Source organism: Schistocerca gregaria, chromosome 1 (genome assembly GCF_023897955.1).
Source record: "Schistocerca gregaria isolate iqSchGreg1 chromosome 1, iqSchGreg1.2, whole genome shotgun sequence".
NCBI classification, from domain to species: Eukaryota; Metazoa; Arthropoda; class Insecta; order Orthoptera; family Acrididae; genus Schistocerca; species Schistocerca gregaria.
This window is the reverse complement of record NC_064920.1, coordinates 1,125,347,727-1,125,361,597: the sequence shown is the minus strand read 5'-3', so window position 1 is coordinate 1,125,361,597 and position 13,871 is coordinate 1,125,347,727. Positions and strand designations below refer to the sequence as shown.

Sequence of the window (13,871 nt, the reverse complement as noted above, 5' to 3'; positions counted from 1 at the left end):
GTTCTTGTTAGGAAGTTCGAAGCCGAAATACTGCCTCTGCGTTATTCTCAAATTGTCTAGACTTTTGTTTTTAGACGTATTGGTAGTTTCCTTCCACGAAGTCTTCTTCGGCGAGTAATTCATACGTTTCTTTCGTCATTCACTGTGTGTAAGCGCAAAACAAATGCTGAAAACGGAAACGTAAAGCTTCCACTTTACTACTGTGCTGAATTTTGCGCAGCTTTAGATTCTCATTTTAGTGAACATATCAGAGCTTTCGACGTGGACGGCTTAAGGAGAGTTTTAAATACAGACGATAAAAATACCATTAGATACTCAAGAAAACTGTCTCGGGAAAGTAGCAGTATCTTAAGCGACTGCTATGAAGTGTCTCCAAGTTTTACCGATCAAGGCGAAAACAGTTTCGTAACAACGATAACTCGGTAGAGTATCTTTCTTATCATAAAGATGTTAGCGATATCTAACGTTAACAGGTAAACATCTAGAAAAATTACGGTTTGTTGGCTCTAGTGAAATTCAAAATAAAAATAAGCACTAGGTTTGCAACGACTGTGGTCTGAAACGACTGTACACATTAATGGTCCCCACTAGTTGACATTTAACCGAATGATATCAAAGAGCAAAGGTCGATGTGAAACTTGACTGTGAGAAGAGTCCGCGCTGCTGTATAAATGCTACCTCAGACCTTTTCTAATGTTTAAAAACATTCGTCCTAGTAGCTCGTTCCTCAACTGTATACCGTGTATTCAGTCACTTGTCAAAACCTATCATCTGCCACATTTAAAACAGCACTCCCTTGACGTAAAGGTTTTTGTTAACTCTTAATTATTGAGCGCACAATCTAGCTTCCTATCAAGGCATTACTAGCTTCCATTCGGATAAATAGGGTATGTCGTCGTTTATCCAACAAATTAGGATATTGTGAGGTCGACATTATGGGTGGAATTTTCTTATCTAAATTTACATTTTATTACCGACCTGCTCACCAACTGCAACCCACCTCGATCAGCCGATCTGTCATTTGGGTTTCATGATACTTCATTTAACATTGAGGCTTTGTTCCCTATTAGTCTACTTATTGTTCTAAGTCTTGACATATTAACGTCGAAGTTCCAAAAGATAGACGAAGTATACTGATCCTAGTTTGCGAAAAAAAAAAAAAAAATGTTAAGTATCATGTGCTACAAATCTAAGTGTGATGTTACATTGGCGCCAATTTGACTAAACATTTAACTTTCATCGATACTTTATTTTTCCCTTATACTTTTTGTTTGTTGGGTCACATCATCTTAAGAGTGGTACATCGCTACGATTTCAGGCTCGACATGAATTTTTAACTGAGACAAAGGCCTTTCAAGAACAAAGCCTTGGGGTCTATCATCTCAGTGTGCACTTTCTACAAGTTAACATGTTGCTCGTAACTACAACTTGTAACATTTAAAGTTTTTCACTAAAATATTTGAGGAAAGCAGCATTTGAATGCCAACGACTGAGTCCATTAAGTTGCTTGAGAGCGTATCTCAGTGTGTGTGTGTGTGTGTGTGTGTGTGTGTGTGTGTGCGCACCTTGAAAGGGCCTCTGCTTACTCGTGCAGCTATCCAAAGCTCTCATCAAGGTGTGGGTCGAGTTGGCTACCTTCGAACAGACGGCCGGAATGGCCAGATGATGCAGTTTTCTGCCCGTCACCTCGAATGTTCGAGGTGACGCTTTGAGAACAAGGCGGATCGCTGACCGCAGAGGCTCACTCTGGGTGAGAAGAATAAACTGCGCGCTCGCGCGCGGCGAAAGAGTAAAAGGAAGGAAGCTGTGAAGTTTGTAAGAGGTTCAAAATAAATATATTTGCATAGTAAAGTAATTTTGGTCCAATAAAGAATGCAATGCTTAGCAAGAGCAGTGTGCCAATGTCCTGAACATACGCTCTTACCTGCATTCCGGTAACGGAATTAGCTTCGGGAGTTTGCGTGAAGCAGAAGGTGCTCGGCGATCATCAGTATTTAGCCTTTCGTATTGTATGTTTACGCGACTTCCCATCGTTCGAGTAATGTTTCTTGATTTGCTGTGACTGATGGACGAGCAAACGATTTAACCAACAGATTTTTCCACGTGATTATTCTGGCTCAGACGACAGTAAACTACAGTAGTGGTACTAGTTTTCGTCGAATATATGGGTGCGAAATTGTGTGTATAGTAAACAGAGTACTCTGACGTAGCAGATTACCTTGTTCACCTTTCCTTTGTAATTTCTCATGAGTGGTACATCACTTCGCAGGAGCAAAATTCGTGTGGTTTTGCTTAGTTCTAGGCGTTCCTCTATTGTTGTACACGCCAGCAAGCTTTTTTTTATTTTGCTAAATCTGTTACAGTACTGGGGTCAGAGTTTGGAAACGCCACTGCCATCTACCGGTTAAACTCAGCTACAAACCACCGCCGCCGCTACAGCACGCTTCGCGCACCAGGAACACCTACGCCATCTGTTAACAAAGATTGAAACTACTAGAAAGCATTCGTAGTTCTGTGCACGGCCTCGATCGCTAACGCAGGCTTGTGTGGTGGCACTCGGCACGGGGTTGCCAGTTCGAATCCTGGGAGCGGCAGAAATTATTAATGGCGAATTATGCACAGAAGGATTGTAGCACTGAATTTTCTTGCACCGGTGTCCACACCTCTGCCGGAAGGAGGGCACGTCGCCCCATGATAAACCATCCATCTGAATGGAGAATAAATATACTCGTATTTAGCTCTACAAATCAATACTTTTTATTGCATGTTTTTTCACACCTGTATGTGCACATAGAATTTCTTTCGTAATTTTTTATGTGATATTTCAGAACATTCCAGAGTTTCGCCGAGAACATTGCTATCTAGTTCGAAGGTATACTTTTTCTGTATCATTTTAGCAGATTACGTACCACGCCTGTAGATGACAGTTTGGGGATCTGTAAGTGTGTTGCATCTATAAGCACTTTTTCAGTCTCCCTTATTTGTTCCGATGTGCGAGTGACACCACATGAATTGTTGTCCCCTTCCACTTAACCAGTGCGCCAAACTAATTTTTTCAAGTAGTAACTAAATTTCTTCAGGTAAATGACTGAAAGGAACTTCTTTCATTGAATTAAACGTTGCTAAATAATTTAGAGTTTTTCCACAGGTGCTACCTCGGTCTGCTACTTTGCTTACGTTGGGAATTTTGCGTCTGGAAGGTCTATCATAGTTGATATTTTTTTACAATTAAAAACTTCGTTGAAGTCGTAATTTGCGCTTAGATTACAGGTGTAGTTGACCACAGTTCATCTTTAACACTCCTTCCGTGAAGTCAGCAGATTTTGCTAAGTCAGAGGAGATCAAATGTTAGCTACACCTTTCTCACATTTTCAGTGCTCTCCCCCCCCCCCCCCCCCCCCCCCCCCACCATTATTTCTTCAATGCGTAATTTAGTCAACAAGGAGTGAAATGTGCGATCCTCGACAGGTTCTGTTCAGTATTTGTTGCCTTTTGTTAATAACTGAAGTTCTGACAGTGACCCTGCGGCGATGTGTACATGGTTAAGACTATTCCTGGCATGTTCAAAACTGTCCCCCCAGACGTCTGCGAGCAACTGTGAATGGGAGAGGCTGTTTAGCGTTGTACTGCACAGTTTTATTTCACTTCCATTCTCTTATGAAGCGCGGGAAAAATAAGTGATAAGACCAGTATTACGCTACCAATCTTTGACAAAGAAATTTCACCGATTATTCATATTTCTTTGACCAAGATCTTTAACGTGGCGCAAAAGGGCTGTTATACTGTCATCAAAAATATTTCATCATAATTTCTTCAGAATGGCTGACTAGTAGTACCAGAAAAACTGCATGATCTCTACTGAAAAATTGTTTTTAATACTGTTAGTTTCATAATACCCTAAACGCTGCACTGATTTTTTCAATACGAATACGAAATATAATTAACTTAATCTCCCACCTCTTGCTAATGATAAAACAATAAAATTTGAGTGCGGTATAATATAAACAGTTCCCACTAGACAAGTCGTCATCCTAAACCCGGAAATCTTGACGTGAGAAATGGGTTGTGACAAGATGTGTGGAGTTCAGAATGAACCGATTACGTCTGCATGCTTGCGAAGAAATTTCTCATGCTTTACGCCGACTGTAGTGTGTTTCGCGAATATCTTTACGAATCTCAGACCCACTTCATTATATTCAAAACGAGGCACTATTTTTACAGTCTTGGACACTGGCGCCTGTTTATTCTTATGAAATATCTTTGCCCTTGCACTGGATTCTGTGCCTTGCCTTGCGTGTACCTTTTAGCCTCCTCTTTCCCAACTCAACATTTAGTCCTATAGTGTGTCCGCCTATGACCTCCTTTATGCGCGCATCTTAACCTAGAGGCAGCATATATTTCATTCCCTGTAGCACAAAACTCAATTTATATTCCTTTCATCTCCCACAGCTCCATTATCAGCGAACAGTATTGTGCAAATTTTTTGTCCTTGACCAACAGTAGTTCTTCAATTCCCTTGTCAACGAACAAATGAACATCAGAGGTTACAATGGGCTTGACTTGCATATTGCCTGATTTTGACTTCTTGTCTGCATTTGTCAGTGCAGACTGTTCTAATTCGCTTTGAAGAAAGAGTGGTCTCCGTCTCCACGCCTAAATAGGAAAAACCTTTTATCTCACCCCTTATTATAAAACGCGTTTCCATATTTGAAGCGCCACTATAACGTCTGTAGTAAGACCACCTTTGCATTTTCAATGTGTTTCTCCACAACATATACACAATACACGATCATTTCGCAGTGTGCTTATACGTGCCAGCCGCGTGCAGTAAACAGAAGACTTATCAATTCCTTTGATCAAATCTAAGGCGGGCCAGGGTGGCCGAGCGGTTTTAGGACGCCGGCACGGTAGTTCAGCGTGTTCGGTCAGCGAGTCTGTCGGCCTCTGTAGTTAAAAACTGAGTGGCAGGCTCAACAAACGAACTTGAACACATGTCATTGTGACGTCCGAAAAAAGCAAAAAGCTACAGTCTGGAACCGCGTGACCGCTACAGTCGCAGGTTCGAATCCTGCTTCGGGCATGGATGTGTGTGATGTCCTTAGGTTAGTTAGGTTTAATTAGTTCTAAGTTCTAGGGGACTGATGACCTCAGATGTTAAGTCCCATAGCGCTCAGAGCCATTTGAACCATTTTTTTTATCAAATCTATGACGAGGGTGCGAGGTTACGAGGCGTAAGTAGTGTTATCTTGTCCTCACGTCACTACGGGAGGGTAACGTCGGGGGGCTGTCTTATGTTGTTCTATGTTAATACTGGTTCTTTAAACTTCATGCTTTCGCGGAATAATTTACGTTTATCTTCAAGCGATAGCCAATTCGCGTTTTTCAGCATTTCCGTGGCGCTCTCCCGAGACACAAACAAACCTGTGACCATTCGTGCCGCCCTTCTTTTGCATACATTCAGCATTATCTGTTATTGCACATTGGTATGGTTCTCGCAAACTTGAGAAATATTCTAAGATGGAGCGTACTAGTGCTTTGTAAGCAGTCTCCTTTGAAGACAGCTGCATTTTCTCAGAATCCTGTCAAAAACGGAAGTTTGCCACCTCCTGTACCTACGAATGTACCTATGAATCAGCCTATGTGATCGTTCCATTTCAACAGCTCACAAATTGTTACACCCAGGTGTTTGTACAAGCTGACATTCTCCTTGATATTTTAGTCCTAGGATCCTAAGTTCTTGCGTTTTGTGAAGTGCACAGATCTGTTGATTGGTCCCCTCCCCCCAAATCAATCAAACAGCGAGGTGATCGGTCCCCTCGGATTAGGGAAGGAATCCCTTTCAAAGCAACTATCCCGGCATTTGCCTGAAACGATTTAGGGAAATCACGGGAAACCAAAATCAAGATGGCCAGACGCGGGTTAGAACCAACTTCCTCCCAAAATGCGCACAATTTTTTACTTCTAAACAAAGCAAGTTGCCGCTTATTTGCAACACACTTAAATCTCTTCAAGATGTGACTAGATACATTCTTGAAACAGTACTTCTTTATAGGCAAATAGGAACATCAAAACCTGTAAAGATCATAGAATTATCAGTGTAATTTCTCATGCAGCCCAAGTATTGCGGAGATTCCTGAATAAAATGCTATATGGTAAGTTGGAGAGATGGATTAGGGAGAAACAGTTCGTATTTGGAGCGAGAAAAGGAATACGAGATGCTACTGACCTGTTAAGAATCATAGGGGAAAGATGTACTGAGGAAAGTAGAGAAATTTATGCTGTTTTTATTGATTTGGGAGAAACTTTCGACAAAGTTCAGTGGGACAAGATGGATATTCCGAAGAGGGAAGGAGTAGATTGGAAAGACAGATGACAAGTACAGAATCTATACTTATAACAAAGTAAGGATAATGATTGGGAATGAAATATCTTAGGAAAGCAGCTTTAGAAGGGGAGTTAGACAAGGTTGTTACCTCTGCCCTTTGTTGTTCAACGTATACCTGGAAGAGATTATGGTAAAAGTCTTAGATAGAAAAAGAGCATATGTTTTTAAGAAGAGAATAGAGTGTATAATAGTTGCTGATGACATGTTATTAGGGGCATAAAGTGAACGAACTGTAAATAATATACCAAAAGCTTGTGCGGAATAGACGATGAGAACAAATACAGCAAAAACGAACAGTGCGCTAATCAGGAATGCTCTTACTTGGCTAATAATATCTTGTTCTGTTCTGTCAGCTGAACAAGCTATTATTAGCTACGTTAGAGCATTTAAACATTTTGGAAGTACTACCACTGAAGACTTGAGATGTCATCAGGAGGTCAAAACACTGTTCTAGCTAAGGAAGCATTCAATCGAAAGAGGATATTAGTATGCAGCAAACTAGATAAGCGTTTGACGAAAATGTTTGGCAAGCGTTTTGTCTGCGGTGTGGCGCTATCGAGCAAAACTAAAAAAGGCTAGACGAATTTCAGATGTGGGAGGGTAATTGAGAAGATAAGCTGAACAAGAAGAAGAAGAAGCTGATAATTTGAGGTGAGAGGCGCTCGATATCATCGTCATCAGCGCCCTTACGAAACCCCAGCATGATAATCTTGTGGGTGGGAATGAAGGCTGTCCCCAAAGGCGGAGGAGTCTAACCTACTGAAGTCTGCCTCCTTTCCCCACCAATTTAGGGATGAGGCCTGACAGTTCACAAAATTTCAACGCCCTTTTAACACCGGTATCAGTATCTGCGAGGATGGTGGGCAGATTTCGATAGAGACTGTTACCCTAATATCAGTGTATAGGACACACGTTGCCGCAATATGTTGTACTGAAAGTGGCACACCACAAACTTCACAGAATGGTGGATCCTCCCGCCGTAGGAGGAAGCCATGTGTGAAAGGGCTATGTACGAAGCGCAGTGTGGTAAGCAGAACCTCCTTCCAACAGTGAGGCTGACCTGAACTCCGCCGTGCCTTTGTGGTCGATTTGAGCGACCGCAGTTTGTTTTCTGTCATCTGCAACCATTCAGTTTCCCACTGATGTATGATGCTTCGGTCAGAAAATGAGATGATGGCGTGCAACACGATGGAACACTGATGGACAGTACCATCCCGACATCTTTATCGGCCATGTCGTTGCCCTGTATATGTGGCCGGCAGGTACCCATAAAAAGATGATATAGACACGGTGCTGAAACCGCTGTAAGGAGTCATGGATGAGCTAAATCAGCTGGTGTACTGGATACATTTGGTGAAGTGATTGCAGTGCACTAACCGAGTCTGAACAGACAAGAAACCATGTACGGTGATGTCCGTGAACCCTCTCGAGGGTCATAAAATTCTGCATCGCAATTTGTAATTTTTTCCCGAAGACGCACTTCAGAACCATTATCAGGGAAAACAGCAGAACTTAGGACATTCTCTTGCCGGGATTCATCTGTATAAACAACGATAAAACTGTGGTACACAACGGACGAAAACAAAATTGTAGAAACATATCTGGAATACAACTTTTCTTGTACTGTGTCAAGCTTAAAATCACTTTGGGCCTCTGAAGACGCCAAAGCGGACATGCGTTCTATCCCTGGCTCTGTACTTAGACGCCTGATAGATCCAGATCCTTGAGGCAGTCTGCAGCACGTATCCCAAATGATTCTGTCGCTTTGGGCCGATTCCTTAACGACCGTTCGAAGATGAGTGGGACCACTAAAGTAAATGTCAATGACTGAGGTTACAGATTTTCAGCGCCGGTCTCTCCAAAAGGATACGTCGTCGAATCCAGGAGTGGTGGTTCACCAGCCTCTACACACCGACCCTGAACAAGGCTGGTTCGAAAGACTAGTCGATATACGAATGCCCTCATGGTGGACAGCATCTAACATCCTGAGGTAGGAAGGACGGGCTGATCCGTAGACCACGCTGCCACAATGTAAACGTGATCGAACAAATGCCCTATAAAACTGCAGGAGGCGTCACCTGTCAGCTCCCCGTGTCTAAACGGAAAGAGTGAGTAAGGAAAGAGTATTGGAATAAATGGGGAGGAGAATACAGCTGCAGGTTATAAGAGAAAGCAAGAAGAAGTGTATGAGACGTACGTTGGGACAGGAGTAATTGGTATCAGCAGCTTTGGAAGGAACAGTTTGTGAGAGGAGACAGAGGAAGGTGGTGATTCAAGATGACAAATGACGTAAAGGGACGCGGGCATTACGAGGACCGGAAGAGGATGACGTAGAGCACAGAGTTACCATATGAAAACTTACCTTTACGTAGAACTATGATGACAATGATCTGTAACATGTCTGGTGCTACTACTGATATCGTCTGCGGGGCCCAAATACACCTCCATGGACCAAATCCGAAGTTACATCTGTCGACGGCTCTCCATTCCATGGTTATAGGCTGCGACCTTACTTCCAACAAAGTCTCGATCCAATCAATTTCTTTTGATATCCTGTATGATTGTACTCTCCTAAACTATCATCTACGTGGTACTGAGTTAGATGCTTTTCGGAAGCGAAGAAATACCGCGTCTCCCTGACTGCCTTTTAGCATGGCTTTCAAGATGTGTTAAACCTCAAGTTAGGTTTCGTGTGACCGAAGTTTTCGGAATCTATGCTGATTGACATGGAGGCTATTCTGTTCAAGACAGATAATTTATGTTTGAGTTCAGGTTACTCTACAACAGGTGGACCTTAAAGAAGTCTGACGGTAGTTTAGCGAGTTCCTTCTGGTGAAGTGCTTGTAGACAGGTATGACGTGAGCTTTCTTCTGACAACTGGGATACTTTTTTCTCCTGAGGGATTCATGGCACAGTTTCTTACTGATTGTGGAATGCAGGTGTGATGGACGACTACCTTTTAAGTTGCTCCAAAAGCTCAGGGTTCAAGAGTCCTTTCAGCAACTAGTTTTGATTAATCGAGAAATTTCAGAACGGCGAATACTTACACGAAGAGTGATCTATTCATTCTGGAAACAACCTCCATAAGAGGACAACTTGTACATGGTGGGCCGTTGGGCCGTGCGCCAGGATTGGTCCGTATGCAGTATAAGATTTTACCTTAAATTTTCACGTTCCCGTCTCCGTATGAATAAGTGTTCCACTAGGTTAATGAGCAATGTTGTATTTGCCAATACGTTTTCACTGCAGTCATCATATACTCACCACATTCCGAGATTTCAAGAATTATGCATCCAAAGCATTTATGCTTTTTTATTGTGCAGTACTGGGTAAGCTGCTAGAACACACAAAATTTACATTATAAAGGAAATAAGAGAATGAAAAAGGATATTAAAATCAATTTTGTATACGAGTATAAGACGGAAGAAATGCATTGCCTGGTTAGCAATATTGAAGTCTAACGGTACAGTTAATTAGAGACTGGGAATACATTGCCAACTTTTTCAACGAACCTATCCAGCATTTGTGTGAGGTGATTTATGGTAAATGCTACAGAAAACCTAAAGAATGCGATCACTGGAAACTATGGAGCACGCAACTGAATTTTTTTTAGCGTAAGACATCTGATGATGTCCATTGGGTGAGGATGGGGGGGGGGGGGGGGCGGAGCCTAAGCCATTGAAGACACGAAGTCATTGTCACACACACTTAACACTATTAGATTATTAAATCAAAAAACACAAGGAAGTTCAACTAAAGCGTTCCAGTCCTAAAGCAAAATCTATTATGTATTAGGCAAAATTTTCAAAATAGATGAAACTCTGATATATTGTGCTTTATAGCTACTGTTGCGTTCACGAAAGTGTATGAAGCTTCAATTGTGAATATTAAAAAGCCATGTAATTTTGGGAAAAGAATCAACATTTATATCAGCTCGTAGAATAAAACTATTTTGTGCACAAGGGTCACTTTATTTACAACAAACAATGCAGCATTGGGCAGATGTGAGCTTCAATTTGGGATTTTTTTTCTGGCTTCTCTTGACTATTATTTTGTATATTACTCACATACACTGAAAATAGGAAATGTGTAGAAATTGGTTACAGTGCGAAATTTTTATTCATGGACCGTGGTTCAAGTAAATATATCAGCCCTGTGTGCAAAAGAATTTCTCGCACATGGGAACTACGAACAACAGTCTTTCCGAAAGCTTCGACAGTTTAGTAGCTAAAGGTGCAAATTATGTACGTTGCATGAAATTCTACAGTTTGAATAGGGGTCAAATTAAAAAAAATGAACACTGAGTAATTACAGAAATATTTAACACAGGCAGTGTATGATTATTTGCTAAATTTAGTGTGTGTTAGATTTCGTACCTCGTCACCACTGTAGTGTCTATAAAGATAATTTCTCTAGTGTAGTAGAGTGTAGATTCCATGACGTACGGACTGCAATGTTGTATTTGCACGAACACGTGAAATGAAATGTTTCTACAGCAGCAGAGTTGTGTGTTATCGATCTTCGCAGCTTCGAATCATGCGCACAGGATTTGAACAGTTATACTTAACTACTGTTCTAGCCAGAATTACAATATGTCTTTTTAAAAAATAAAGTAATTATTGTTACATTCGGTAAAGATTTTATGTTAACTTGATTGGTTTCTCACTAATATATTTCTACTAGTTGAACTGAGTAGTTGTGTTGTTTTAAGAAAACATTTTTTCTACGCAGTCATTTCGGGAGTGCCACGTCACGGAAAACACTGTACTGACCCATACCTGTTGCTCGTGGTGTCAGGTAACTGCCCTGCGCAACTCAAGGGAATATAATCCACGCCCATCTGGCCCATTGCGTTCGAAACCAACTTTCATATAATTATGGAGCCACAGATTATTTAAAGCACGCCACAACACCCGGCGGTTAACAGAACGAATGAATTGGGACTATTGGCTTTAATTCGTACAGCTCATGCTCGGGTACTATTTACTTGATTGGGCCGCAGGCTGCAAGTGGAACAAAGATTATACCCGCATGGCGGAATGTTTACTACATGACTAGCACATTCATCTGTTTCAGATTAGCACATCGTGCGTCGTGGGATGCTGAAGCAGTACAAGCCGAGTTCTCGTGGGAAAAAAAAACCTAATTCGTCCTAACCGACTGAAATGAGGAGTTCTTGTTCTCGTGTATGACTCTAGCCTGTATGGGCTTGTTTAAAGAACATTTCCCACTTGCATCTGTAGAGGTTTCTTTCTTTTGTACCAATATCGCTGTCACGCCGTTGTTAGGAGTAAATATTAGATAGCATGTCAAGGCACAGATGTAAGTATGGGTACCCTTATAAGGTAGTGTCCCACATTAGAGGAACGGAAGCAACAGCCGTGACGACTGACAAGCAACACGGCGCGCAAACTAATCAGTGATCACAGCTGTTGCTATCTTTGCTACTATGTGGGACAGTACTTTATATGGTACCATTGGTTGTAACTGTTCAGAGCATGCTCATGCTCGAAAAGGCAGTAATGCCGATTACACAATAGCAGAATAGAAACTTCTGCAGCCTAAGCGGAAAAATGACGTTCTTTAAGTAAAATAAAGACGCCTAAAGGGACGTCTACCTTTGTACTGACCATGCAGGAATAAATGTACAGCTACTCACCGCACCACAAAGTTTGATTATTGCTCCTGGAACAACTCTCGCGTCTCGTCAGTAGTGACAACACATTCCGGACGCTGTTTACGAAACTAGTAGCCTAGTAGCACACATACAATTTACGTATTTTACCTGTCGCACTTTGGGGTCACGCAGCCGTTCTTGACGGCACCGGACGTGGCGCACCCGCCCCCGCGGAGGGCGGCGTGTCGGCGCGCGGGGGCGGTGCGCCTCCTGACATGTGTGGTGGTGCGCGACACACTGCCCTCGCCACACGTGTCCACCAGTGGGGCCATTAGCTCGAGGCCACCTTACGTACGATCGCGGCCGCCGCCGCCGGCGCGGCCGCGTCGAAACGGCGGCGTCAAAAGGGGCACCTCACCACAGGGGACGAGCCCCGCGCACGTGGTGGAGGCGATTCCGCGAACCTTCGGTACTTCCATGGGCACGAGTTCGCGAACCACGGGCCGGCTTCCGCGCAGCGATCAATACGCCGCGCGAAAGGGCCACGGCCGCTAGAACGGCTAGCGTGGCCGCGACGCCGCAACGTTTGCAGCTAGATTATTCCTGTGCGAGTGACGCACAGAATAATTAAAAGTGGCGCACGGTCTTTAAAATTTCTATTACTCTATTTGAACTTGACAGGCTACGACAATACGACGACTGTTTCATCGTATATAAATTTATGCAGCCATGGATGCTAGAACGTCCAGAACGGACGCAACATTAAATAAATAATGCACATAACGCTTTCTTTTGTTATGCGGACAGTAAATCGAGGCAGTAGGCCACGACCGTAAACAAACGAGAACTTTGACTTATCCAGGGGTGGGGGAACGGTGCGGGGGGGGGGGGGGGGGGGGAAATAAGCTCCGCCTCCCTCTCGAAGGGCTGCCATCCTACGTCAGCGTACTGTGCTTCCAAGAAAGTAGAGCTGACATAACCGTCATGTCAATTGCTTATTCCTTTTTTTGTCGTGAGAGTCACATTTAAATTCCCTAATGCACCAGCATCTCATTTCAAAATCAGAAAAAAGCAAATTTTAATACTCAAAACATTTGGTAGTGGCTTCAGCTCAATTGTTAGCTTCGGTTGGCAGTGGTAGCTCAGGCCCGACCTCTTACGCAACCATAGTTCAAAACAACTCCCACCTGAAAATGGAACGATATAGCATTCGCGTAATACCCATAAATGTTTTTAGAGTGTCTCTTCCCACCCTTTCAATATAGTCTCTATACTTCTGAATGACAGAGTCCTGACATATGATTGTCTTTACTATTTTTAAATTTGATTCCATCTGGAAGTGTTCAGCGACCGTACTACGTTCATTTGGAGAATTAAGTTACATCAGTCAGTGGCAATTTGTGTTTATTGTAGCAGATTCAGGTTTCTATCACTGAGTGACATCTTCAGTGCTAGAGGAAACACAGGAACCCTTTGTAATACAATGACATACATGAGAACAAAGTATAACTGCATGAGTTTCATATACAGTATAATAGACTCGTACATACCAGCAGATTCATTTAACTTTTCCGCGTTGTTTGGCATAGTCCTCCTTTGACTATACTCGTCAAGAGTTCTAACTTGACTGAGGCCGTTTTTAGTGTTCTCACAGCTGGCCTTAGTGTGCATCATATGATGCACTCTATATATGAGTCATATTGCATTACTGCATTGTATATACAAAGTATTTCACATTGTTATCACTTTGATTGTAACGAACTTTTACTGCTTTAACATCACCCTATTGGATATCGATAAAAATTTACTTCCATAAAACGGTCATTTTTGTGATAATATAAGTAACCAGCTACACGTATACAATACATT

General features: G+C 42.4%; 1 protein-coding gene across 6 annotated transcripts in view; it reads right to left on the bottom strand.

Annotated features, from left to right (window-relative positions):
- The window catches only part of LOC126283788 (scoloptoxin SSD14-like), a 506,030-nt gene that overhangs the window by 159,918 nt on the left and 332,241 nt on the right, over positions 1 to 13,871 (bottom strand). Inside the window, exon 1 of one of the 6 annotated variants that reach the window (XM_049982299.1) lies at positions 12,171 to 12,544. The exons of 3 other annotated variants lie outside the window; for them this stretch is intronic. In XM_049982299.1, the coding sequence (XP_049838256.1) occupies positions 12,171 to 12,334 (164 nt within the window). In that variant the 5' untranslated portion in view covers positions 12,335 to 12,544. Of the gene's footprint in view, positions 1 to 1,924; positions 2,179 to 11,163; positions 11,250 to 12,170; positions 12,545 to 13,871 lie in introns of those variants that run through there. 2 more of the 6 variants (XM_049982304.1, XM_049982300.1) reach the window with 2 other exon arrangements.